The sequence below is a fragment of the Arachis ipaensis genome, chromosome B9, assembly GCF_059453495.1.
Source record: "Arachis ipaensis isolate K30076 ecotype BB chromosome B9, ASM5945349v1, whole genome shotgun sequence".
Classification (NCBI taxonomy): domain Eukaryota; kingdom Viridiplantae; phylum Streptophyta; class Magnoliopsida; order Fabales; family Fabaceae; genus Arachis; species Arachis ipaensis.
Window position 1 is genome coordinate 41338660 of NC_142444.1, and position 25335 is coordinate 41363994.

Consider the following 25335-nt stretch of genomic DNA (forward strand, 5'->3'; position numbering starts at 1 on the left):
TTGACAAAAAAACTTGGATGTGTAGCTGGACTGATAATAATATAAGTTAAATAACAATAACAATAATAATAATAATAGGAATGCTTTTATTAATAAAAGAAATTAAATAATATTTTTTTATTTCAACTAATTTTAGAAATTAATTTCCGTAATCACCTGAGCTAGCAATATAGTTAACAAAGGTTAGGTCCGATAAAAAATAACAATTAACTTTCCGTGGGATCTACTGTTTAAAGAAGAAAAGTATAGGTAAACAATATTATTGTTGAACAATATGAACAATGGGGTTAAAAAAGTAAATTAATCCCAAATTTAATTAGTGGTATGAGTAATTAATATCTAATAATAACCAAATTTAAAGCGTGTTGTTCATGTTGTTCAAGAAAGTTATTGGTTACCTAATATAACCATTAAAAAATTTGTCATTTAAAGTTACAGCAAGATGTCCTAAAAAGTTAACATGTGTTATCTATACCTGTAGATGGAATTTTTCATCTACACATTAGTACTCGCCTTGTAAATTTTGTATTCATCATGGATCCTTGTAAGAGTGACTCATTTTCGCAAACTATTTGCATTACAAGGTTTTTACTTTGTTCATGCTTTGGGATTCAAAGTAACTATATCCTTGGTCCCCTAGCTTGCAGTTCATAAAAATATTTGAAGCATCAACATGAGTGATTAAGCAACTACTCACTCACTCAGCTAAATACATAATGATTTTATACTTAAGACTTTGTTTTCAAAGCTGAAAGAATTAAACTTGAACCCTTGTTTGAGAGTGAGTTCACTTTTTCATTTGTATAACAGTGTCTATGTCTATGTAAGATGAAATATAAAACACCGAAAAATGCAACACACAGCCAAGCGCATAACTTGCTTTGCAAGAAACAAGTTGAGTACTGCCAATGAAGAAATGAGTTTTGTTCTACTTGCGCTGCTAAAACAGTAAGAAAGAAAAACTTTAAGAGACGCATTTCTGAAAATTGCACATCTTGTGAGACTTGGTACATTAATTATTTTTTGATTGATTTTTGACAGTAACCTATAGGTTAATAGCGCAAGGACTAATTAGCTATAGATCTGAGCTCTATTTAAGGATTTGTCCCTAACTAATGGATTGCTACGTATACAAAACAAGATTCGACCCCCGACACTTGCTTAAACGGACAAGTGAGCAAACCTTTTGACTAACCTAAGTTGGTTGGATTAGCTATGAACCAAGCTCTTTTAATGAAAATTACAATTACAAGACCATTATCTTATCAAATTTGTCATATAAAAAACACTGTACAGTATTTCTAATCACTTCTGCAGCAGTGAAGATACAAGAAGTATCAATACTCTGTCATAAAACACTCTCTTTCAAAAAGCTTAAGCATTTGTGAGAGATTGTTCACGACATAGTTTCCATAATTCAAAACGTCACTACAATTGGTGGCTAAAGAAATTCCTAGTAAAGAGACGGCATGTCAAAATGTCATTACAATTTATTTTCTTGGACTTGAACACTGATGATGCAACATTGTTTGGTCTCCGGTAAGATCCCTGTAGCAAGTACTCAATGGATCTTTCCGTGTTTCTTGGGCGCCTTTCTTTTTCTGTCTCTTCTTAGAATGCAAGAACTCATTTGCTATGGATTCCAATGCTCGAACAGTCAATGGCCGGTTTCTAGTACTTTGTCTCCTGGGAATTATGTCAGGCTGCTGCTCCAAAGAATCATGGCTTTGAGGCTTCTCAACATCACCCGAGGGTCTTTCCTGCTCTTCAGGAATCATATCATTTTGCTTTTGCAGTTGCAGTTGCTCCTTGTGCTCTGCAGTTGCAATTATTTCACCATCTTCAGGCTTCGGCCGAACATGAGATGCATCTAAAGTGAGCTGTGGTTTTGATTCACATTTCTCAACTTTATCACAAGAAATGACCTTGTCAACAAGGAATCTATTTCGGAAGCTTTCTCCATTAGCACTTCCTTCAGCTGAAGGAGAAACCGAACTTACATTCTTCTCATGTCCAATTGAATTGCCAGCATTCTTGTTGGCATCTGGAAAACAGGATGACTGGGAGACTCCAGGTTTTTCTGATCTAAAGCTCCCTGACTTCTCAAGCATGCGGTTTGTTTCAGATTTAACACAAGCAGTCAGTCTTCGCCGTTTGGTGGGATGAGCTGCAAGATTTGATCTCGCTCTCCGACAGAATTGATGTTTTATGGTAGGCAAACATGTCTTCGGATTTTCACATTTCTTATCCACCTTGTTTCCATTACCATCTGGTTTACAACCATGTGCTTTCGGTTTAGCAGCATCTCTTTCGTGCGTGCCTTTCAGAAAATTCTTCGTATTCTTTTTCCCACATACAACCATAGTAGCTTCTATCTTGCTTGAAGATTTGTCATCTGAGGAACTCCCATCACTTTCTCTTTTAATTCCAATTATCTTCGAAGCTTCTTCCAGTTTAGCTAGTGGATATCTTAATTCTCTCACCTTTGATAAATTTCTTTCACAAGGAAAACTAGTATCAACAACGGTGAATATTGCATACTTTTTGTTGTCAAGGCCACCCTTAATGGGGTTAGCCTTTTTGATATCTTTGTCCTCTTTATTACATGTTATGCCAGCAGAATTTAGCTCAATTTTTCCCAATGGTTTACCAGGTATAGACCTCAATTCCCTAGATTCAGATGACTTCCTGCCATGCAACAAACTGGTACCAATAACTGTAAACTTCATAGGATTGGTATTATTGATAGAAGCACGAGGTTTGAGGTAACAGTGGCGATGACCATCAGATTGAGAATCCTCATTCAATCCCTTTTCGATCTCTTCATCATTGCAGCTATCAACTTTAGCTTCTTCGCCTTCAAGCTCAAGAAGATTCGGCTCAGCTACAACTTTGTTCAACACATCACTGACAGAATCAAAGTAATGATCACCTTTCACAAGTTTTCTCCTCGAAAATTTCTTAATACCAGGGATGAGAAAAACTAAAAACTCTTTAGAGCAGATGTATCCTTGACTATTCGGTTGCTCAGAGTGCCAGCCTCTTGCCAGTAAGCGGGGCCAAACAGCTTCCCAGAAAAGATCATTACTTTTCGCTTTGCTCAGTCGGAATCCTCCGGTCAAAAACTTTATTATATCATTGGGTTCAAGAGAAGACCAAGCTTTGCTATTTGGTACTGAAAACTCGTGGCTGTTCCTCCCAGGTTCCGTAGAAAGCCTTGTAAGGTCTTCCTTCCCCTTGCCAATGCCTACAGCTTCCACAAGCATGCCAAGTCCCACGGTAGATTTCAAAGATGATACATATTCTTCTAGAGAAGTTCTCCCCTCCATATATGACTTAGAAACCTGATTATAAACATGAGCCAAGTGAGGGATGATTTCGGTATTTATGTCATCTGATATTTCATCTTAACAACCATTGTATTGAAAATACAAACTTAAAAATGAAATATTTAGCAAACTCACGAAGCTTTCCTTTGTAAATTACAAAGGGCTAAATCAGTTTAGTAACACATGAGAATGAAAGACATGTTTGACATAATATGATGCATTAACAATAGGTATCGTATAACAACAATAGAGACAAAGGATCTCAAAGATGACATGATTGACTACCTGTTGCAAGCTTTCTCGAAATTCCTCTGAAACCTGAGGAAGCAAGCGAGACATTAGTTCATGTTGCCTCCATCCGTTAAAAAATTTCCGTCCTTGCATACATTTTCTTCCTTTCTTGTTCTTGCAGGAAGTCCATCTACGGTATTCTTCAGACTTATAAAACTTGCCATAGTAAAATGATAGTATGTCCCCCATGCCTTTGTTCTCCAAGAACTTTTGTATCTGTATAAAATTCTTCCCAAAAATAAATAAACTAAGGACAAAACTCTTAACATCAGAATCACTCCAGGAGTTACTCAATGTTCCAGGGACCATCATGTAATTTTGGCTTTCATCCAATTGACCTCCCTTGTTGACAGAAGTGGTTGGTTTGGATTCTATTCCATGATCTGGTATACTGTTTTTCTTCTTCAAGTCATTGTCTCGACTATGCCACAGACGCAGCCCTTCAAAACCATTATCCACCTCCTTAGGCACCCACATGGTTGGGATGGTTAAACCAATAGCAAAATGAAGTGAATTATCATGCACAGCTTCTGAATCAGCAGGATTCATTTGAAGTTGAAGCTGTTCATATTCTTTCAAGAAGGAAGGAACGTCCACCTGGTGTTCAAGACCGACTTGCGGATTCATTTGGGGGGCTCCAACTATGTCATTTATATCTGGAGAACTTGGAGGACTATCAGAAGTTTGCTCTACCAAATGATCGTAATCCTGGTGAATTGACTCCATCTGCCAAGCAATAAAATTAGTTAGTCAAGCCATAACTTCAACTCAATATCTGAGAATATTGCAGAGAAAATTCAGATTAGATATATGGTCAAGAATGCACTTCAAACATTAGTGGAAACTGCATCTACCAGTATTGTTCCAGGGAAGTTTGACTAGTTTCTAACCAACCATTTCATGTTTTTTCTCATCAGTACTTGAGAATAGCCTCTTATTTATTGAAGGAATTTGAATTTGATGACCTTCCTCATTCAAGTTTTATAGCTAATCATCTCCATTGGTTTTTATATTATCTAAGCTATATATCCATAATAGCTACTTAAAACAAAGCATTAGGTCTCTCCCATGTTTTCTGACCTTCCATTTTTCACAATTATCAAATTCTATAAAAATCAAACAGACTCACTCAATGAAAAAACATATTCAGTACTGAGAATCAAGAAGTTGCAGCAATACAATAGTGAATTCAGATTTATTCAATTTGCCAAAGCAAGTCAAACTATTCAAGTGTTAAAATTTAAGTGGCTATTGCTCTTTCTTATAATATACTCCCCCTGGTCTTGTTTATCCGTCACCATCACTTTTTGGTACAACCTTCAATCACCGTCAATGAACTCGAACACGTTGATCCAAGGATGTACCCAAAAAACTGACAAAGACAAACCAAAACGAACAGAGAGAGTATACATTTGTGTAGATGACCAGAGTTTCCATCTGTATTTGGTGTGAAATTATAAAATACAATATTAAAGTTATAACAATGAATCCCTCCACACACAACCCAATCCATGCTTACAAGCATCAAAAGATGCAATCTTTGGGGGAATGAATTCTCGAACAGCTAACAAACCCAATTTATTCTTTTTCTGCAGCAAAGGGATATTTCAAAGCAGCTGAAATTCAAAGCACTAGAGTCCTCAACAATGGTACCTAAGACACTCCATAACACAAACCCTATCAATTCTTTAGCCAGAAAATTAAAAATCCAATTAGTGTAACTCAAACACCCGAAGGAATACAACATTCTTCACCAGTTGACACAGCTTTAGAAACAAAACCACTGAATCACACATATAACAGCAACCACAATATATTCGATCTTAGCTTAAAACAAAGGCAAAGATAACTTATTACAAACCAAACCAAACTATAAGATACTCAACCTCAGATCCACATACATGTAACTTCATAATGAAAGCTAAAGACTAAAGAGCATGTATATATATATACATGTAGCAGAGAAATACAGAACGAAACAGACTCAGATACGTTAGTAACGAAGTTGAAAATAATAATAAATAAAAATAATAACAATAAACAAGTGCATTGACAAGAAGATTCAGCACATCGACATGATTACGACGATATATGGAAACACTAAGCAGCCACAGAAATATTTAAGGGTCCTTGTTCTTAGTATCGTGCGTTCATATTAATCTAGAACAGGAACGAGTAGTATAACACACATTTATTTGAGAAGATTTTCGTAGATGATAATGAAGAATGAACATTTTGCTAAAGTGTAGCAGAAACAGTTAAAACCATAAATACATAACATCACATATAATAATATGAAATAAGAAGAAGATGGAGTTGATTAAATTACATATATATGTTTATGTTATCATAAAAGTTAAGGATATGTATATAATGAAGGAAGCGGTGAAATAAAGAACAAAGGTAAAGAAGAGAAGAGAGAAAGAGAGAGGAACCTGGTGAGGGTGAATTCGCGGGGCATATGAGAATGAAGGAAGAGAAAAGAGGGAACGAATGAAGAAAAAGAAGAGACTCTTGTTTGCTATGTGCCGTGCTGTGCTGTGGCCTCAGTATTTTGAAACACGGCCGAGTTAAATGAGTGAGTGACTCGCCCGAGTTCATGACATTGGCATGGGCTGTGTGTGTGTTTAAGTTGACGTGGTTATAAAGTCATTTATACTAATTTATCATTTTTTGGACTAATCCAAACATAGTATTTGAAATGTATTTGTTTTTGGTAGAGCTGAAACTGAGTCAAGACAGCTTATGAACTAGTTTGAGTTTGATTCGTTAATAGTTCAATAAGCTAAATTGGTGAGCTGGTAAACTAAGCTTGAGCTTGAAATTGAGCTCGTAAATTAAATGAGAGGAATTTGAGTTTGGATAAACTCAACTCATTAGCTCATGAATCTATACTTTTAATATTATATATATATATATATACATATGAAATAATAATATATAATTATATATATATTAATGATCTTAATTATTTAAAATTTTATATATAATTTTGATGTAGAACATAAATAAAAAATTATAATTTATTGGTAGATAAATAATATATAAAATTGATCTTTTTAAATATCTTTTAAAATATATAAGTTATAATTTATTGATATAGAATTATAGATTATGTTCCTGTTATTTGAGCTAACTCGTGAGCTCGAGCCAGCTCATGAACTTTCGTGTGCCGAGTTTGAGTTTAAGAAATAGGCTCGATTGTTAATGAGTCGAGATGTGAGTCAAGCTCAATTTTTGAGAGCCGAACTTTAGTTTGGTCTAACTCGACTCAACTCGGCTAACTTTCAGCACTAATTTTTTGTTTTAAAATTCTTTCTTATAAAGCACCTAGTGAAAAATCAATCTCATAAGACCCTATGCATTATATCTCCCTCGTTAAAAATTAAATTTCAAATAAAAATACACATTAATTATAGAGAAAAATAAACATATGCATCAAAAAAGAAAATATAACTTGTTCCGCATAAATCGAGTTATACCTCGGACTAAGAAAAGTAAATTCAAAAATAATAACCGTCCACCGTAACAAACCTTCTCCACATATCTTGAGCGAATCCTCATATCTCGAAAACACTAATCAGCAAAGCCACCTGAAACGACTATAAATACTATCCTCAGTCGAAGATATGGGGACACCAAGCAAAGATGAGCATACAAGAGATTCGAAATACTTATTTCTTAATACTTTGAGAGATATCATACTGACTTGGGTGTCGGAGTCTTTTTTTCAAGTTCCACGACCATGTCCTAACTCCAAGGATTATCCGAGTTTACTGCATTGAAGGTAGCGAATTATCCCCTTAGGTAACGAGCTATAACTCGGAACATCCTTGGCAGGAGCATTCTTGACAAGAACATTGGCGTCCACCGTGGGGCTCGAGACTTTTAGACTAACCCCACGTTTTACTTCTTTTTTCTACTTTTTCACCCTTCCTTTGCAGGACTCTTAGACATGGCTGACGGATCACCAACTCCCACTCACGCCAAACTAGTGGCCATGAATGCCAACCTCCAGCAGAAGTGAGAAAAATGACTAAACTCTTGACAAGTCGAATAGACAAAGAAGGAGACAAAAAGAACGCAGAAAAGGAAAACCCAGTAGAAGAGGCGTTTCTGAAACAAACACAGTGAAGAAGGCCTGATGAAGAGAGAATTATGCCAATTTGAAATTCACAAATTAAATTCCATTGTAAGTATAATCCAAACCGGCAATAGATCCTCTCAATCAAATTTTAATATTTCTAATTCAAATTAACTGAGAGTAATTAAACCTCGGGTGGTCTTCCCTAGGAGTTGCAAAGAAATGTCCTATTATTGGCTATGAGATCAAGGGGGTTTTGGTTGCAAGAGGCAAGAAACTAAATAGGTATGCAATGAATTACATGAAAGCAATTAAAGCAACAAACATGGAAATTCAAATACTAAAGAGGACTCTTGGCAAGAAGTGGGTAATCAAGGATTCCTATCCAAGTTATGGACCACAAACATGGTAATTGTGTGTGAATTAATCCTAATTAGTCAATCCTAACATCGAGGATTAGTCAAAAGGGCATAATTGATCTCAACCCACAAGTCCTAGCCAACTCTATTAATGGGAGGCTTAGAGTTAGTGGGAACCAAACCAACTAACAATCCTCACACAATGTGGAATGGACATCCACAACTCAATTTTACCCAAACACCCAATTTCTCAACCAAGAGTGTGAAAAACTAGGTAAAAACCCAACCAAACATTTTATCAAACACTTGGTGGGCATGAAAAGAAAGCATGATAAAATAGCAAGAAATAATCAATTCTATAACTACCAAAAGTAAGAAAATAACAATAACAATTAAAGGAAGCAACAATTAACATGAAAACATAAAATTACATTAATTGTAATTAAAATAACAAGGAGTGCAAATACATAAAAGTAACAAAATTAAGAAAATGACAAGATAAACTAAGGAAATTAAGACAAGAGAACAAGAAAATGTAGAAGAAACTAGATGAAAACAAGAATTAAAAACAGAAATTACAAAGAAAATTAAACTAAAAACCCTAATTCTAGAGAGAAGGTGATGAGAAGATATTTTATACGCTTTTTGGGGTTAATTTCATGTAGTTTTTAGTATGTTTTAGTTAGTTTTTAGTATATTTTCATTAGTTTCTAGGCAAAATTCATATTTCTGAACTTTACTATGAGTTTGTGTATTTTTCTGTAATTTCAGATATTTTCTGGCTGAAATTGAGGGAATTGAGCAAAAATCTGATTTAGACTGAAAAAGGACTGCTGATGCTGTTGGATTCTGACCTCTCTGCACTCGGAATGGATTTTCTGGAGCTACAAGAGTCCAATTGACGCTCTCCCAATTGCGTTGGAAAGTAGACATCCAGGGCTTTCCAACAATATATAATAGTTCATACTTTGCTTAAGGATAGATGACGTAAACTGGCGTTCAACACTAGTTCCATGTTGCAGTCTTGCGTTAAACGCCAGAAACAAGTTACAAGTTGGAGTTAAACGCCCAAAACAGGTTACAACCTGGCGTTTAACTCCAGAAACAGCCTATGCACGTGTAAAGCTTAAGTCTCAACCCCAGCACACACCAAGTGGGCCCCAGAAGTGGATTTCTGCACTATCTATCTTTGTTTACTCATTTTCTTTAAATCTAGGTTACTAGTTTAGTATTTAAACAACTTTTAGAGATTTATTTTGTACCTCATGATATTTTAGATCTGAACTCTATACTCTTTGACGGCATGAGTCTCTAAACTCCATTGTTGGGGGTGAGGAGCTCTGCTGTGTCTCGATGAATTAATGCAATTATTTCTGTTTTCCATTCAAACACGCTTGTTTCTATCTAAGATGTTCATTCGCACTTCAATATGATGAATGTGATGATCTGTGACACTCATCACCATTCTCAATCTATGAACGTGTGCCTGACAACCACTCCCGTTCTACCTTTGATTGAATGAATATCTCTTGGATTCCTTAATCAGAATCTTCGTGGTATAAGCTAGAATCCATTGGCAGCATTCTTGAGAATCCAGAAAGTCTAAACCTTGTCTGTGGTATTCCGAGTAGGATTCAGGGATTGAATGATTGTGACGAGCTTCAAACTCACAAAGGTTGGGCGTAGTGACAAACACAAAAGGATCAATGGATCCTATTCCAGCAGGAGTGAGAACCGACAGATGATTAGCCGTGCGGTGACAGCGCACCTGAACCCTTTTCACTGAGAGGACGGATGGTAGCCATTGACAACGGTGATCCACTAACACACAGCTTGCCATAGGAGGAACCTTGCGTGCGTGAAGAAGAAGACAGGGGGAAAGCAGAGATTCAGAAGACAAAGCATCTCCAAAACTCCAACATATTCTCCATTACTGCATAACAAGTATTTAATTCATGCTCTTTTATTTTTCGCAATTCAAACTGATAATCATAACTAATATCCTGACTAAGAATTACAAGATAACCATAGATTGCTTCAAGCCAACAATCTCCGTGGGATTCGACCCTTACTCACGTAAGGTATTACTTGGACGACCCAGTGCACTTGCTGGTTAGTTGTGCGGAGTTGTAAAAAGTGTGAATCAAAAACTTCGTGCACCAAGTTTTTGGCGCCGTTGCCGGGGATTGTTCAAGTTTGAACAACTGACTGTTCATCCTGTTGCTTAGATTAGGAAGATTTTGTCTTTTGGGTCAGAGTCTTTTACTTTCTTTTCAAAAATATTTCAAAAATTTTTTATTTTTCTTTATTAATCTGTGTTTTGTCTTTGAGTCTTTTATTATTATTCTTGTTAAAATTTTAGAATCCTTATTTTCTTTTTCAAAATTTTTTTTCGAAATTTTATTTTTTTTTACTAATAATTGAGTTTTTCTGTTTGAGTTTAGTTTTATGTTTTAAGTTTGGTGTCAATTGCATGTTTTTTTATCTTCCTTTAAAATTTTCGAATTAGTGTTCATTGTTCTTTCTTGATCTTCAAGTTGTCCTTGTTTATTTTCCTTGTTTGATCTTTAGTTTTTCTTGTTCTGTGTCTTTTCTTGTTTTTCTTGTGCTCTTTCAAGATATCAGTTTCCAAAGAAAATTTTATTTATTAAATACAATATTAAAACACTTTAAATTTATAACTCAATTGGCTAGAGCGTTGTGTTTATGTTCTTGGTAATTGAGAATCTTCCTTTTAAAACTTTTTCAAAAATAATTTTTCTTTGAGCAAATCTTGTGTCAAGTTTTAAGTTTAGTGTTTTCTTGTTAGCTTTTCTTTAGTTTTCAAAAATTTTATTGTAATTTTCTAAAAATTTTAAGTTTGGTGTTCTTTCTTCATGCTCTTGTTGTTCTTGTGAATCTTCAAGGTGTTCTTGAGTTTTCCTTGTGTCTTGATCTTAAAATTTTTAAGTTTGGTGTTCCTTGGTATTTTCCCTCCAAAATTTTCGAAAACAAGGAGCAGTAGATCTAAAAATTTTTAAATCTTGTGCTATTTTACTATTTTTCTCTTTCCTCATTAAATTCAAAAATATCTTTTCTCTCTATTTTAAAGAAAACTTTCAAAAATTTCTTTTAAAATTCAGGTTTTTTTATTTCAAAATTTAAAATCTTTTTCAAAAATCATATCCAAAGTTTTTCAAATCTTCTTAATTAAGTAATTATTTTAGTTTCAAAATTTTTTGTTCTTAGTTTTCAAATCTATATTTAATTTCTAATTATCTTATTTAATTTTCGAAATTTTATCTTTATATTTATTTATTCATTTCTTTTTACAAAATAAAAATAAAAAAAATAAAAATATATTCTATTTGCTATTCATATCAATTCCCTTTTTTTCATCATGGATCTAAGTGGAAATGAACAATCCAGAAGGACTCTGGGGTCCTATGCTAACCCCACTACTGCTTCATATGGGAGTAATATCTATATACCCTCCATCGAAGTCAGTAGCTTTGAGTTGAACCCTCAGCTAATTATCATGGTGCAGCAAAGTTGCCAGTATTCCGGTCTTCCATAGGAAGAACCTACAGAATTTCTGGCACAGTTTTTATAAATTGCTGACACAGTACATGATAAGGAAGTAGATCAGGATGTCTACAGATTACTACTGTTTCTATTTACTGTAAAAGACCAAGCTAAGAGGTGGTTAAATAACCAACCTAAGGCTAGCATAAGGACATGGAAACAGCTGTCAGAAAAATTCCTGAATCAATACTTCCCTCCAAAACGGATGACACAGCTAAGGCTGGACATCCAAGGCTTTAAACAAGGAGATAATGAATCTCTTTATGATGCCTGGGAGAGATATAGAGAGATGCTAAGAAAATGCCCCTTTGAAATGTTTTCAGAATGGGTGCAGTTAGACATCTTATATTATGGGCTTACAGAGAAAGCTCAAATTTCTCTAGATCACTCAGCTGGTGGATCTATACACATGAGAAAGACAATTGAAGAGGCTCAAGAGCTTATTGATACAGTTGCCAGAAATCAGCATCTGTACCTAAGCAGTGAATCTTCCATGAAAGAAGAGGCTAAAACAGTAACTGCTGAACTCAGTCCTGCAGAACAAATTACTGAATTCAATCAGCAATTAGACTTTCTAACAAAACAGCTGGCCAAATTCAAGGAGATACTACAAGACACAAGAATAGCTAATCTGAATATGGAAGTACAGTTGAAGCAAACAGAACAGCAGTTATCAAAACAAATAACGGAAGAGTGCCAAGCAATTCAATTAAGAAGTGGGAAAACATTAAATACCTCACTTCAAGGTAGCAGGAAGCCAAGAAATGAACAACCTGCTATCCAAAATCCCTCTGAGGACAGTAAGAGCCCAGAGAGGAATAACTCTGGCGTTCAAACGCCAGAAACAGGCAAGAATTTGGCATCAGAGGTGCATGCTCTCTATCTTCTCTGATATGGTAGAGAAATTTCTGGAAGTCTTCATGGATGACTTTTCAGTATTTGGAGACTCATTCAGCTCCTGCCTTGACCATTTAACACTTGTTCTGAAAAGATGCCAAGAGACCAACCTAGTTTTAAAATGGGAAAAATGTCACTTTATGGTGACTGAAGGAATTGTCCTTGGGCATAAAATTTCAAACAAGGGGATAGAGGTGGATCAAGCTAAAGTGGAAGTAATTGAAAAATTACCACCACCTGTTAATGTTAAGGCAATCAAAAGCTTTCTGGGGCATGCAGGATTCTACAGGAGGTTTATAAAGGATTTTTCAAAAATTGCAAAACCTCTGAGCAATCTGCTAGCTGCTTACACACCATTTGTGTTTGACACAGAGTGTCTGCAAGCGTTTGAAGCTCTGAAAGCTAAGCTGGTCACAGCACCAGTTATTTTTGCACCAGACTGGACATTACCATTTGAACTAATGTGTAATGCTAATGACCATGCCATTGGTGCAGTACTGGGGCAGAGGCATGACAAGCTTCTGCATGTCATTTATTATGCTAGCCGTGTTTTAAATGATGCCCAGAAAAATTACACAACCACAGAAAAAGAATTGCTTGCAGTGGTTTATGCCATTGACAAGTTTAGATCACACTTAGTAGGATCAAAAGTGATTGTGTACACTGACCATGCTGCTCTTAAATATCTACTCACAAAGCAGGATTCAAAACCCAGGCTCATAAGATGGGTGTTGCTTCTGCAAGAGTTTGATATAGAAATAAGAGACAGAAAAGGGACAGAGAACCAAGTGGCTGATCATCTGTCCCGGATAGAACCAGTAGAAGGGGAGTTTCCCCCCTCTATTGAGATCTCTGAGACCTTCCCGGATGAGCATTTGTTTGCCATTCAGGAAACACCATGGTTTGCAGATATTGCAAACTATAAAGCTACAAGGTTTATACCCAAGGAGTACAGCAGGCAACAAAAGAAAAAATTAATTACTGATGCAAAGTACTACTTGTGGGATGAACCCTATCTCTTTAAGAGATGTGCAGACGGAATAATCCGTAGGTGTGTGCCTAGAGAAGAAGCACAGAGGATCTTATGGCATTGCCATGGATCACAATATGGAGGCCATTTCGGAGGTGAGCGAACAGCCACCAAGGTCCTCCAATGTGGCTTCTACTGGCCTACACTCTATAGAGATTCCTGAGATTTTGAACGTAACTGTGACAGTTGCCAAAGAGCTGGTAATCTACCTCACGGTTATGCCATGCCTCAACAGGGAATCTTGGAGATTGAGTTATTTGATGTATGGGGAATTGACTTCATGGGACCTTTCCCACCATCATACTCAAACACTTATATTCTGGTGGCAGCCGACTATGTATCAAAATGGGTAGAGGCTGTTGCCACACCCACCAATGATACTAAAACAGTGCTAAAGTTCCTCCAGAAACATATCTTCAGCAGGTTTGGTGTCCCTAGAGTACTAATCAGTGATGGGGGCACTCACTTCTGCAACAAACAGCTTTACTCTGCCATGGTCCGGTATGGGATTCGCCACAAGGTGGCGACTCCATATCATCCACAGATAAATGGGCAAGCTGAAGTTTCTAACAAAGAACTAAAAAGAATCCTGGAACGGACTGTAAGTACCCGTAGAAAGGATTGGGCAAGAAGCTTGGATGATGCTCTGTGGGCTTACAGAACAGCATTCAAGATTCCTATAGGGACCTCTCTATACCAACTTGTGTATGGTAAGGCCTGTCATCTGCCCGTGGAACTGGAACATAAGGCCTACTGGGTAACCAGATTCCTAAACTTTGATGCCAAATTAGCTGGAGAAAAAAGATTGCTCCAGCTGAATGAGCTAGAGGAATTCAGATTCACTGCTTTCGAAAATGCCAAGCTTTATAAAGAGAAATAAAAAAGGTGGCATGACAGAAAGTTGTCATCTAGAGTCTTTGAACTAGGACAAAAAGTTCTGTTGTTTAACTCTAGGCTCAGGCTATTCTCCGAGAAACTGAAATCCTGGTGGAGGGGACCATATATGATTACAAGTGTATCACCATATGGTTTTGTGGAGCTTCAAGACATTGATTCTGATAAGAAGTTCATTGTTAATGGACAGAGAATCAAGCACTATCTTGAAGGCAATGTTGAGCAAGAGTGCTCAAGGCTGAGGCTAGATTAAAAGCTCAGCAAGGTCCAGCTAAAGACAATAAAGAAGCGCTTGTTGGGAGGTAACCCAGCTATTAGCAAAACTTTTTCTGTTATTTTTCATTTTGTTTATTTTTAAAATATATGAGCTTAATATTAACAAGGTAAAGAATCAATTGCATAAGTCCACAGGGTTACAGAAGAATTCAGAGCACAAAACAGGAAAAAAGAGCTCACTGGCAAGAAAACGCCAGTAAGAAGCACAACTGGGCGTTAAACGCCCAAAAGAAGAATCTACTGGGCGTTTAACGCCAGTAAAGATAGCCATCTGGGCGTTAAACGCCAGAAAAAAGCAGCTTTTGGGCATTTAACGCCAGATTTACAGCATCCTGGGCGTTCAGAAAAACGCCCAGTAACAAAGGGGTTTCTGGCGTTTAACGCCAGCTAGAAGCAACAGCTGGGCGTTAAACGCCCAAAACAAGCACCAATTGGGCGTTAAACGCCCAAAATATGCAGCAGTTGGGCATTTAACGCCAGGATTGTGGGGAGTAGGCAATTTCGTTTTCAATTCAAAATTTTTCCATTTTTTATGTTTCAATTCATGATTTCTTGCACAAACATGTTTCAAATCCTAATTTTTCAAATCCTTTTTCAAAAGATATCAAATGTATCTTAATTCATAAACCCTTTTTCTTAATCCTCTTCAAATTATTTTCAAATCATTTTCAAAACAAATCTATCTCTTTTCCTTCTAAAATCTTTTCAACTCATCAATATCTTTTTCAAATCTTCACATTATCTTTTTCAAAATCCAGATTTATCTTTTTCAAATATCTTTCATATCTTTTCAATTTTAAATCACATCTTTTTCTATCATACTTATCTTTTCCAAATCACTTTTTCTATCATATCTTTTTCAAATAATATTCGAAACCCAGCCCCCCTTCCCCTTAAATATTGGTTCGGCCTCTCCCCCTCTCCTCCACAAGTTGTGCTTGGCTCTCCCTCTTTCACTCTCCTTTCCTTTCTTTTGCTTGAGGACAAGCAAACCTCTAAGTTTGGTGTGTTTATTCGTGATCACTAAACCAATACCCACTAAGATCATGGCTCCTAAGGGAAAACAAACCGACTCAAGAGGCAAGAAAGAGAACATTCCAAAACCACTTTGGAATCAAGGGAAGTTCATAATCAAAGAACATTCAGACCATTTTTACAAAATAATGAGTCTAAGGTCAGTGATCCCGGAAGTTAAATTCGATCTGAAAGAAGATGAATATCCGGAGATTCAAGAGCAAATTCAAAACAAGAGCTGAGAAGTCCTAGCTAATCCTGAAACAAAGGTGGGAAGAAACATGGTTCAGGAATTCTATGCTAATCTATGGCAGACAGACAGGCAGAGGATAGCTGGAACCGCATTCTATGACTATAGAACTTTGGTCAGAGGGAAGGTTGTTCACACCCACCCTGATAAAATAAGGGAGATCTTTAAGCTGCCTCAACTGCAAGATGACCCAGACTCTTTTAATAGGAGAATGATGAGATCAAACCTGGGCTTGGATAAAATCCTAGAGGACATATGCCTCCCTGGAGCCAAGTGGACAACCAACACAAAGGGTGCCCCGAACCAACTCAAAGAGAGGAGATCTCAAACTAGTTGCCAGAGGCTGGCCAGACTTCATTGGGCGCTCTATACTGCCCACTAGCAACCGCTCTGAAGTCACCATCAGAAGAGCAGTGATGATTCATTACATTATGCTGAAAAAAGAAGTGGAAGTTTATCAGCTGATTGCTTGTGAGCTTTACAAAATTACAAACAAGAACTCCAAAGATGCCAAATTGGCCTATCCAAGCTTAGTTTCTCTGTTATGTAAAGATGCTGGGATAAAGATGGGAGTAGATAAGTATGTCTCAGTTGAGCAACCAATCACCAAAAAGTCTATGGAAGGACAACAAGTGCAGGATGACCCCATCAAGAGAAAAGCAGAGGAGTTCCTCCCGAAAATCCCTCAAATTGAATACTGGGAGCGCCTAGAAGCATCTGTCACCAAGTTGCAAGAAGCTGTGGATCAACTGAAGGAAGAACAGCAAAATCAAAACAGCATGCTCTGCAAACTGCTTAGAGAACAAGAAGAGCAAGGGCGTGAACTAAAGGAATTAAAGCGTTAGAAAGTATCTCTTGAAGGGCCAAGCACTCCACAGACTAAAGAGGCATCCACCTCCCAAATTCAAGGTTGTTGAGTTCTAATCTTAGCCTTAACTCTGTGATAATTGTTCTTATTTGAGTTTTACCTTAGAAGTTATATATGAGTAGTAGTAATTAGTATCTATATTTTGATTTTATCTCCAATTAAGCTATAATTTATTTTTCTCATCATCATTAAACATAAATAAAATAGCAGATTTTCTTTAGAATAAGGAGGCAATATTTTTCGAGTTTTTAATAAGAAAAATTCTAATTATTTACATGTGGTGGCAATGCTTTTTGTCTTCTGAATGAATGCTTGAACAGTGCATATGTCTTTTGAATTTGATGTTTATGAATGTTAAATATGTTGGCTCTTGAAAGAATGATGAAAAAGGAGAAATGTTATTTGATAATCTGAAAAATCATAAAAAATGATTCTTGAAGCAAGAAAAAGCAGTGAATACAAAAGCTTGCAGAAAAAAAAAAAGAAAGCAAGCAGGAAAAGCCAATAGCCCTTAAAACCAAAAGGCAAGGGTAATAAAAAGGATCCAAGGCTTTGAGCATCAGTGGATAGGAGGGCCTAAAGGAATCAAATCCTGGCCTAAACGGCTAAACCAAGCTGTCCCTAACCATGTGCTTGTGGCGTGAAGGTGTCAAGTGAAAACTTGAGACTGAGCGGTTAAAGTCAAGGTCCAAAGCAAAAAGAAGAGTGTGCTTAAAAACTCTGGACACCTCTAACTGGGGACTTTAGCAAAGCTGAGTCACAATCTGAAAAGGTTCACCCAATTATGTGTCTGTGGCATTTATGTATCCGGTGGTAATACTGGAAAATAAAGTGCTTAGGGCCACGTCCAAGACTCATAAAGTAGTTGTGTTCAAGAATCAACATACTGAACTAGGAGAATCAATAACACTATCTGAATTATAAGTTCCTATAGATGCCAATCATTCTGAGCTTCAATGGATAAAGTGAGATGCCAAAATTGTTCGGAAGTAAAAAGCTACTAGTCCCTCTCATCTAATTAGAATCTGAGCTTCACTCAAAAACTCTGAGATATTATTGTTTCTTGACTTATTTATATTCTATTTTATTTGTCTAGTTGCTTGGGGACAAGCAACAATTTAAGTGTGGTGTTGTGATGAGCGGATATTTTATACGCTTTTTGGGGTTAATTTCATGTACTTTTTAGTATGTTTTAGTTAGTTTTTAGTATATTTTCATTAGTTTCTAGGAAAAATTCATATTTCTGGACTTTACTATGAGTTTGTGTGTTTTTCTGTAATTTTAGGTATTTTCTGGCTGAAATTGAGGGAGCTGAGCAAAAATCTGATTCAGGCTGAAAAAGGACTGCTGATGTTGTTGGATTCTGAACTCTCTGCACTCGGAATGGATTTTCTGGAGCTATAGGAGTCCAATTGGTGCGCTCTCAATTGCGTTAGAAAGTAGACATCCAGGGCTTTCCAGCAATATATAATAGTCCATACTTTGCTTAAGGATAGATGATGTAAACTGGCGTTCAACGCCAGTTCCATGTTGGAGTCTGGCGTTAAACGCCAGAAACAAGTTACAAGTTGGAGTTAAATGCCCAAAATAGGTTAGAACCTGGCGTTTAACTCCAAAAACAGCCTAGACACGTGTAAAGCTTAAGTCTCAGCCCCAGCACACACCAAGTGGGCCCAAAAGTGGATTTCTACACTATCTATCTTAGTTTACTCATTTTCTGTAAACTTAGGTTACTAGTTTAGTATTTAAACAACTTTTAGAGATTTATTTTGTACCTCATGACATTTTAGATCTGAACTCTATACTCTTTGACGGAATGAGTCTCTAAAATCCATTGTTGGGGGTGAGGAGCTCTGCTGTGTCTCGATGAATTAATGCAATTATTTCTGTTTTCCATTCAAACACGCTTATTTCTATCTAAGATGTTCATTCGCACTTCAATATGATGAATGTGATGATCCGTGACACTCATCACCATTCTCAATCTATGAACGCATGCCTGACAACCACTCCCATTCTACCTTCGATTGAATGAATATCTCTTGGATTCCTTAATCAGAATCTTCGTGGTATAAGCTAGAATTTATTGGCAGCATTCTTGAGAATCCGAAAAGTCTAAACCTTGTCTGTGGTATTTCGAGTAGGATTCAAGGATTGAATGACTGTGATGAGCTTCAAACTTACAAAGGTTGGGCGTAGTGACAGATGCAAAAGGATCAATGGATCCTATTCCAACAGGAGTGAGAACCGACAGATGATTAGCCGTGCGGTGACAGCGCACTTGGACCTTTTTCACTAAGAGGACGGATGGTAGCCATTGACAATGGTGATCCACCAATACATAGCTTGCCATAGGAGGAACCTTGCGTGCGTGAAGAAGAAGACAGGGGAAAGCAGAGATTCAGAAGACAAAACATCTCCAAAACTCCAACATATTCTCCATTAGTGCAAAACAAGTATTTAATTCATGCTCTTTTATTTTTTGCAATTCAAACTGATAATCATAACTAATATCCTGACTAAGAATTACAAGATAACCATAGATTGTTTCAAGCCAACAATCTCTATGGGATTCGACCCTTACTCACGTAAGGTATTACTTGGACGACCCAGTGCACTTGCTGGTTAGTTATGCGGAGTTGTGAAAAGTGTGAATCACAATTTCGTGCACCAGAAGGGGGGGGGGGACTTCTCTCTCTAGAAAATGACCTACAACATGATAAAACCTAAACCTAGTTGCTCCCCCCTTCACATGGAAGGAGGGCCCCTTTGATATAGCACTCAATCAGCTTCAGGAAGTCCAAAACTGGGCTCTGGAGGCCCAGAAATTGCCCCCAGTGATTTGTATTAAGTGAGTCACGTGCTGGGACTTGTGCGTACGCACAGGTGTGTACGTACGCACACTTGCTGATTTTCCTCCTGTGCGTGGGCATAGGTGCTAATTTTGACCCTTGTGCGTGGGCACAGAAGGTGTGCGTGGGCACAGGCTGAAATGGTTTTCTCCTTTGATTTCTTCATGTATTCTCCCAATTCCATACTTTTCTTCCACTCTTATCAATCCATTCCAACATATTAAACATGAAATCACTCATTAAAACCATCAAGGCATTGAATGGAATGAAAGTGGGATAAAATTGATTAAATTAAGCACAAAATAGCATGTTTTCACAATTAGGCTCAATTTAGGGAGAGAACACAAAAGTATGCTATTTGGATGAATAAATGTGGGTTTATGTGATGAAGTCCACTCAAATCAAACCAAAATACATTGTCAAATATGGATTCATAAATTCTCCCACACTTAAACAATAGCATGTCCTCATGCTAATCACATACAAAGGAGAATGATCAAAGGGTAACAACTTATTAAATGCAACTATACTAAGTGCTATCTATCTATATATGTACTATGATTTCCTATTGAGTTTGGCAAAAAGAAACAAAAAGAATCTCAATCAATCCAACAATAAATCATTAGGGCTAAGATAAGAAAATATAGCAATATTACCAATGTCCAAAGATTTGATTTGAACTTTTCAAAAACTAACAAGCAACTTGCAAGAAGATACAATATAAGAAACATAGAATTGAGCGATAGAACCCCTTACCGAATGTGTATACACTCTAGTCGCTCAGTGTTTAGGGCTTAATCACTCAATTCTCCTTTAATCATATTTTTCAGAGATTTACAAGTCATCTAACAATCAACTAATATTTGATGCATGAATGCAAATATCATGAGGTCTTTGGAGGGTTGTAATGGGGCTAGGGTAAGGGTAGGATTAATATGGTTAAGTGGGCTAATAGATTGGATCTTTGATTAGCTCAAGTATCCCACCTAATCCTATATCAACCTATGTACACAAAAGAGAATAACCTAACTACCCATTCATCTCCTTTTTCACACTCACTCATGCATCTTCTTGCTAATTCAACCACATATGCCTCCTTTATTTGGTATTCTTATTATCATTTCTTTTCTTTTCTTTTTCTTTTTCTCTCATTTTTTTAAACAAAGTATGTACAACAATTTTTTTAAGCATTAAAAAGAGATGCATATGTTTTAAGTAATAGATGCATGAGTGTTTACCCATTTTCTAAATTTTTCTCAATTAATACCCAAACTAACTTTCTACCAATGTTTCCCACAAATTCCCCCCTCCCCCCCACACTTGAGTAACACACACACTCAACCTAAGCTAATCAAAGATACAATCAATGGACATAATGGTCTTTCACTTAGGGAAAAAGATGTGCTCAAAATTAGAACAAAGGGGAATTAAAGGCTCAAAAGTAGTTTACAAAAGGTAGATGTAAGGGATGGCTATATGGGTTAGTGAGTTCAATTCAAAAATGGCCTCAATCATACCAAATGCATTCAAAACATCAAATATAGGACATATAGACTAAAGTAAATCTAAGATCACAATCATGAAAGGAGTATAACACACAAGAACAAATATTTATGGTTGAAAATATGCAACCATACAATTAAAGCTCAAATCTCACTTGGTGTCTTTGTTTAAGCTCTTTTCTATGTTCCATATGAAAATCACTTCAAGCAAGTTCAAAAACAAATTTTCAAATCTAAGCAATAGACCGCCCTCAAAGGGATTTCTTGAAAATTCTTTGTTGTTATACCAAACTTATTTACTCTACCAAGCAACATGCAAATATAACTACAATAAAACTATAAGCAAACTAAGATATATACAAGCAACTAAGCAAAGTATAATGCAATGAAATACCAACAAATATTCACAAAATATAACTATTAAAACTAAAAAAATAGTGCAAGTGTTGAGAAAGAGAACTTTATGCCCCAAATTTACGGATCCTCCCCCACACTTAAATGTTGCACGGTCCTCCGTGCATGCACTCAATCCGGGGTGAAGAGATGTGAGGCTCCACCTTCAGCTGGTGGGCACTGGGGCTCGGGTTAGTGTATAAACAACTAAACAACAATTGAGAAAGAGGTCATATGAGTGTGGTATGATAAAAGACAATGTGCGTATTCTAAATGCGCACAGTTTAGAACACAACACATTGGTCAGTTAAAAAGGTAACCACATAATCAACAAAAAAACATGTATTCCTCAATTAAGTGGCCTAGGTTGAAAGTGAAGAAAAACAAGAGATAGGGCACAAACAAACCTAGATAGCCACAACTAAAGTGAATTGAATATATAAGACATTGGTTATTGAAGTTGTGCAAGTGAAAGCGCAAGGTGAATAGAAAATGGCACAATCAACAATAACCAATTCATTGATGAAAAGAAGACTACTTATTCATCCTCAAACATGATTCAATAGTCACATAAGAAAGGTACTTGTTGCAAAAAGTGACAAGCTAGATAAGAATCAAGTTAAGTTACTAAAACAAATGCAAAGCATTAAAAAGAAACAAGTATCTTGTTATGTGATAAATTTGATATGGAAATCATGATAAACAAGTAATTTCAACTCAATTCACTTAAGTCAAAGTGCACAATTCATGATTAAGATGCCAATCAAAGATATAGTTTAATGCATATGGTAGCTACAACATATGAATCAAACTCACAATTCAATTAGGCAATCAAACAAAAACTCAATGCTCAGTGCACACATTCATAAAAAAATTAAACCAAAATTTAAGCAAGAACCAACCCAATCAAGCATCAATCAAACACTTGCAACTTATTCAATTAAAAATAACTAAAGCAAACTTAATAAAATTACCAAAATAAAAAAGAGATGCAATGAAAACTAAGTAAAACAAGTAGGAAAGATGGCAAAAGCAAGATAAGAGAGGGGTGGAGCAAGGAAGAAGAAAAGTAGAGAGAAGAAGAGAAAAGAAGAGTTTGAAACAGGGGAGAAGTCCACGCGTGCGCGTGGTGCGGGCGAAAAAGAGAATCGACGCGTACGCGTGAGAAATGCGTATGCGTGAAAGAGGGAAAATGTGAAGTGACGCGCACGCGTGAGAGACGCGTACGCGTCGGTAGGCAAAATTGTAAAGATTGTGCGTTCGCACTATATGTGCTAACGCCGCGGACAGAGGCCGTTTACACAAGTGTGCCCACGCACAGGCTTGTGCCCACGCACAGAAAGGTAAAAATTTTTTTTTAACTTGGGGAAGGGTCATGTGTGCGTGCGCACACAGGTTCGTGCGCATGGACAGAAGCGATAAGAGAAGGGGTTCACGTGCACAAGCTGTGCTGGCGCTGCGAACAGAGGGCATAACCATTAATGTGCGTGCGCACAGGTTGGTGTGCACGCACAGGACGCAGAAAATAGAAGTTCTGTGTGCACGCACAGATGCCCTGTTTTCCAAAATTTTTTTTCTTTTAAATCTAAGGTATTAAACCTTAGCTCAACCAAAATTCAACCCCAAACATATAAACATCACAAAAAAAAAAACACGATCCATACCAAAATTAACCAACTAAACTCAAAAGTAAACTAATCCTAAGCTAACCAAGATAAAAAAAAATTCAATAAAGTCAAAGTATAAACAAGGAGAAAGGGTAAGAAAGATGTTACCATGGTGGGGTGTCTCCCACCTAGCACTTCTATTTAGAGTCCTTAAGTTGGACTTTATTGAGAATCTCTAACAATGCTTGAGTCTCCAAACTTCCCAATTGAGTGCATCAAGCTTTGATGGAGTGCCCAACAAGCTATGAGCTCCCAAAATTACTTCCTATACAAGCAAAGTCAAGAAAACAACCAAAAAGCAAGATATTCAAATATTAAAATATTCACAAAAATAAACAAGTAACATATGCACAATCAACCAAAAATAAGCTATTTACAATATTCACATATGCACAATAGCCAATAATAACACCATTGCAACTCCCCGGCAACGGCGCCAAAAACTTGATGAAGAGAGAATTATGCCAATTTGGAATTCACAAATTAAATTCCGTTGCAAGTATAGTCCAAACCGGCAATGGATCCTCTCAATTAAATTTTAATATTTCTAATTCAAATTACCGAGAGTAATTAAATCTCGGGTCGTCTTCCCTAGGAGTTGCAATGAAATGTCCTATTATTGGCTATGAGATCGGGGGGGGGGGGGTTTGGTTGCAAGAGGCAAGAAAATTAAAAGGCAAGAAACTAAATAGGCATGCAATGAATTAAATGAAAGCAATTAAAGCAACAAACATGGAAATTCAAATACTAAAGAGGACTCTTGGCAAGAAGTGGATAATCAAGGATTCCTATCCTAGTTATGGACCACAAACATGGTAATTGTGTGTGAATTAATCCCAATTAGTCAATCCTAACATCGAGGATTAGTCAAAAGGGCCTAATTGATCTCAACCCACAAGTCCTAGCTAACTCTATTCATGGGAGGCTTAGAGTTAGCGGGAACCAAATTAACTAACAATCCTCACACAATGTGGAATGGACATCTACAACTCAATTTCACCCAAACACCCAATTTCTCAACCAAGAGTGTGGAAAACTAGGCAAAAATCCAACCAAGCATTTTATCAAACACTTGGTGGGCATGAAAAGAAAGCATGATAAAATAGCAAGAAATAATAAATTCTATAACTACCAAAAGCAAGAAAATAACAATAACAATTAAAGAAAGCAACAATTAACATAAAAACATAAAATTGCATTAATTGTAATTAAAATAACAAGGAGTGTAAATACATAAAAGTAACAAAATTAAAAAATGACAAGATAAACTAAGAAAATTAAGACAAGAGAACAAGGAAATGTAGAAGAAACTAGATGAAAACAAGAATGAAAAACAGAAATTACAAAGAAAATTAAACTAAAAACCCTAATTCTAGAGAGAAGGGGGAGCTTCTCTCTCTAGAAAATGACCTACAACATGATAAAACCTAAACCTAATTACACTCCCCCTTCACATGGAAGGAGGGTCCCTTTGATATAGCACTCAATCAGCTTCAGGAAGTCCAAAACTGGGCTCTGAAGGCCCAAAAATCTCCCCAGCGATTTGCATTAAGTGAGTCATGCGCTAGAACTTGTGCGTACGCGCACTTGCTGATTTTCCTCCTGTTCTTGGGCACAGCCTGTGCATGGGCACATGTGCTGATTTTGACCTTTGTGCGTGGGCACAGAAGGTGTGCGTGGGCACAGGCTGAAATGGTTTTCTCCTTTGATTTCTTCATGTTTTCTTCCAATTCCATACTTTTCTTCCACTCTTATCAATCTATTCCAACCTATTCCACCTGAAATCACTCATTAAAACCTTCAAGACATCAAATGAAATGAAAGTGGGATAAAGTTGATTAAATTAAGCACAAAATAGCATGTTTTCACAACTAGGCTCAATTTAGGGAGAGAACACAAAAGTATGCTATTTGGATGAATAAATGTGGGTTTATGTGATGAAATCCACTCAAATCAAACCAAAATAAATCGTCAAATATGGATTCATCAAGGCCATTCCTCCAAAATCCACAAACAAGAGAACAAATCCTTTCTTTGCAGAAATAATGGACTTCCAAATATCAAA

The 25335-nt window shown here is 36.6% G+C and overlaps 1 protein-coding gene across 2 annotated transcripts; it reads right to left on the minus strand.

Annotated features, from left to right (window-relative positions):
* Positions 1-1257: 1257 nt before the first annotated feature.
* LOC107619618 (uncharacterized) lies at positions 1258-6245 on the minus strand. 2 transcript variants are annotated; one of them, XM_016321919.3, is made up of 3 exons: positions 6056-6245; positions 3615-4346; positions 1258-3344 (listed from the first exon to the last, which is right to left on the minus strand). In XM_016321919.3, the coding sequence occupies exons 2-3, from the start codon at positions 4344-4346 to the stop codon at positions 1491-1493; spliced, it is 2586 nt and encodes an 861-aa protein (XP_016177405.1). In that variant the 5' UTR covers positions 6056-6245; the 3' UTR covers positions 1258-1490. The 2 variants fall into 2 exon arrangements, with proteins under 2 accessions (XP_016177405.1, XP_020966883.1); XM_021111224.2 differs by lacking the exon at positions 6056-6245 and adding an exon at positions 5140-5890.
* Between the last annotated feature and the right edge of the window lie 19090 nt (positions 6246-25335).

What these genes read in the sequence shown, in the direction of transcription:
- LOC107619618 (XM_021111224.2), bottom strand. An exon ending in TTCGAGAAAGCTTGCAACAG is followed by an intron (nt 3,345 to 3,614) that starts GTAGTCAATCAT and finishes GTTTATAATCAG; the next exon opens with GTTTCTAAGTCATATATGGA.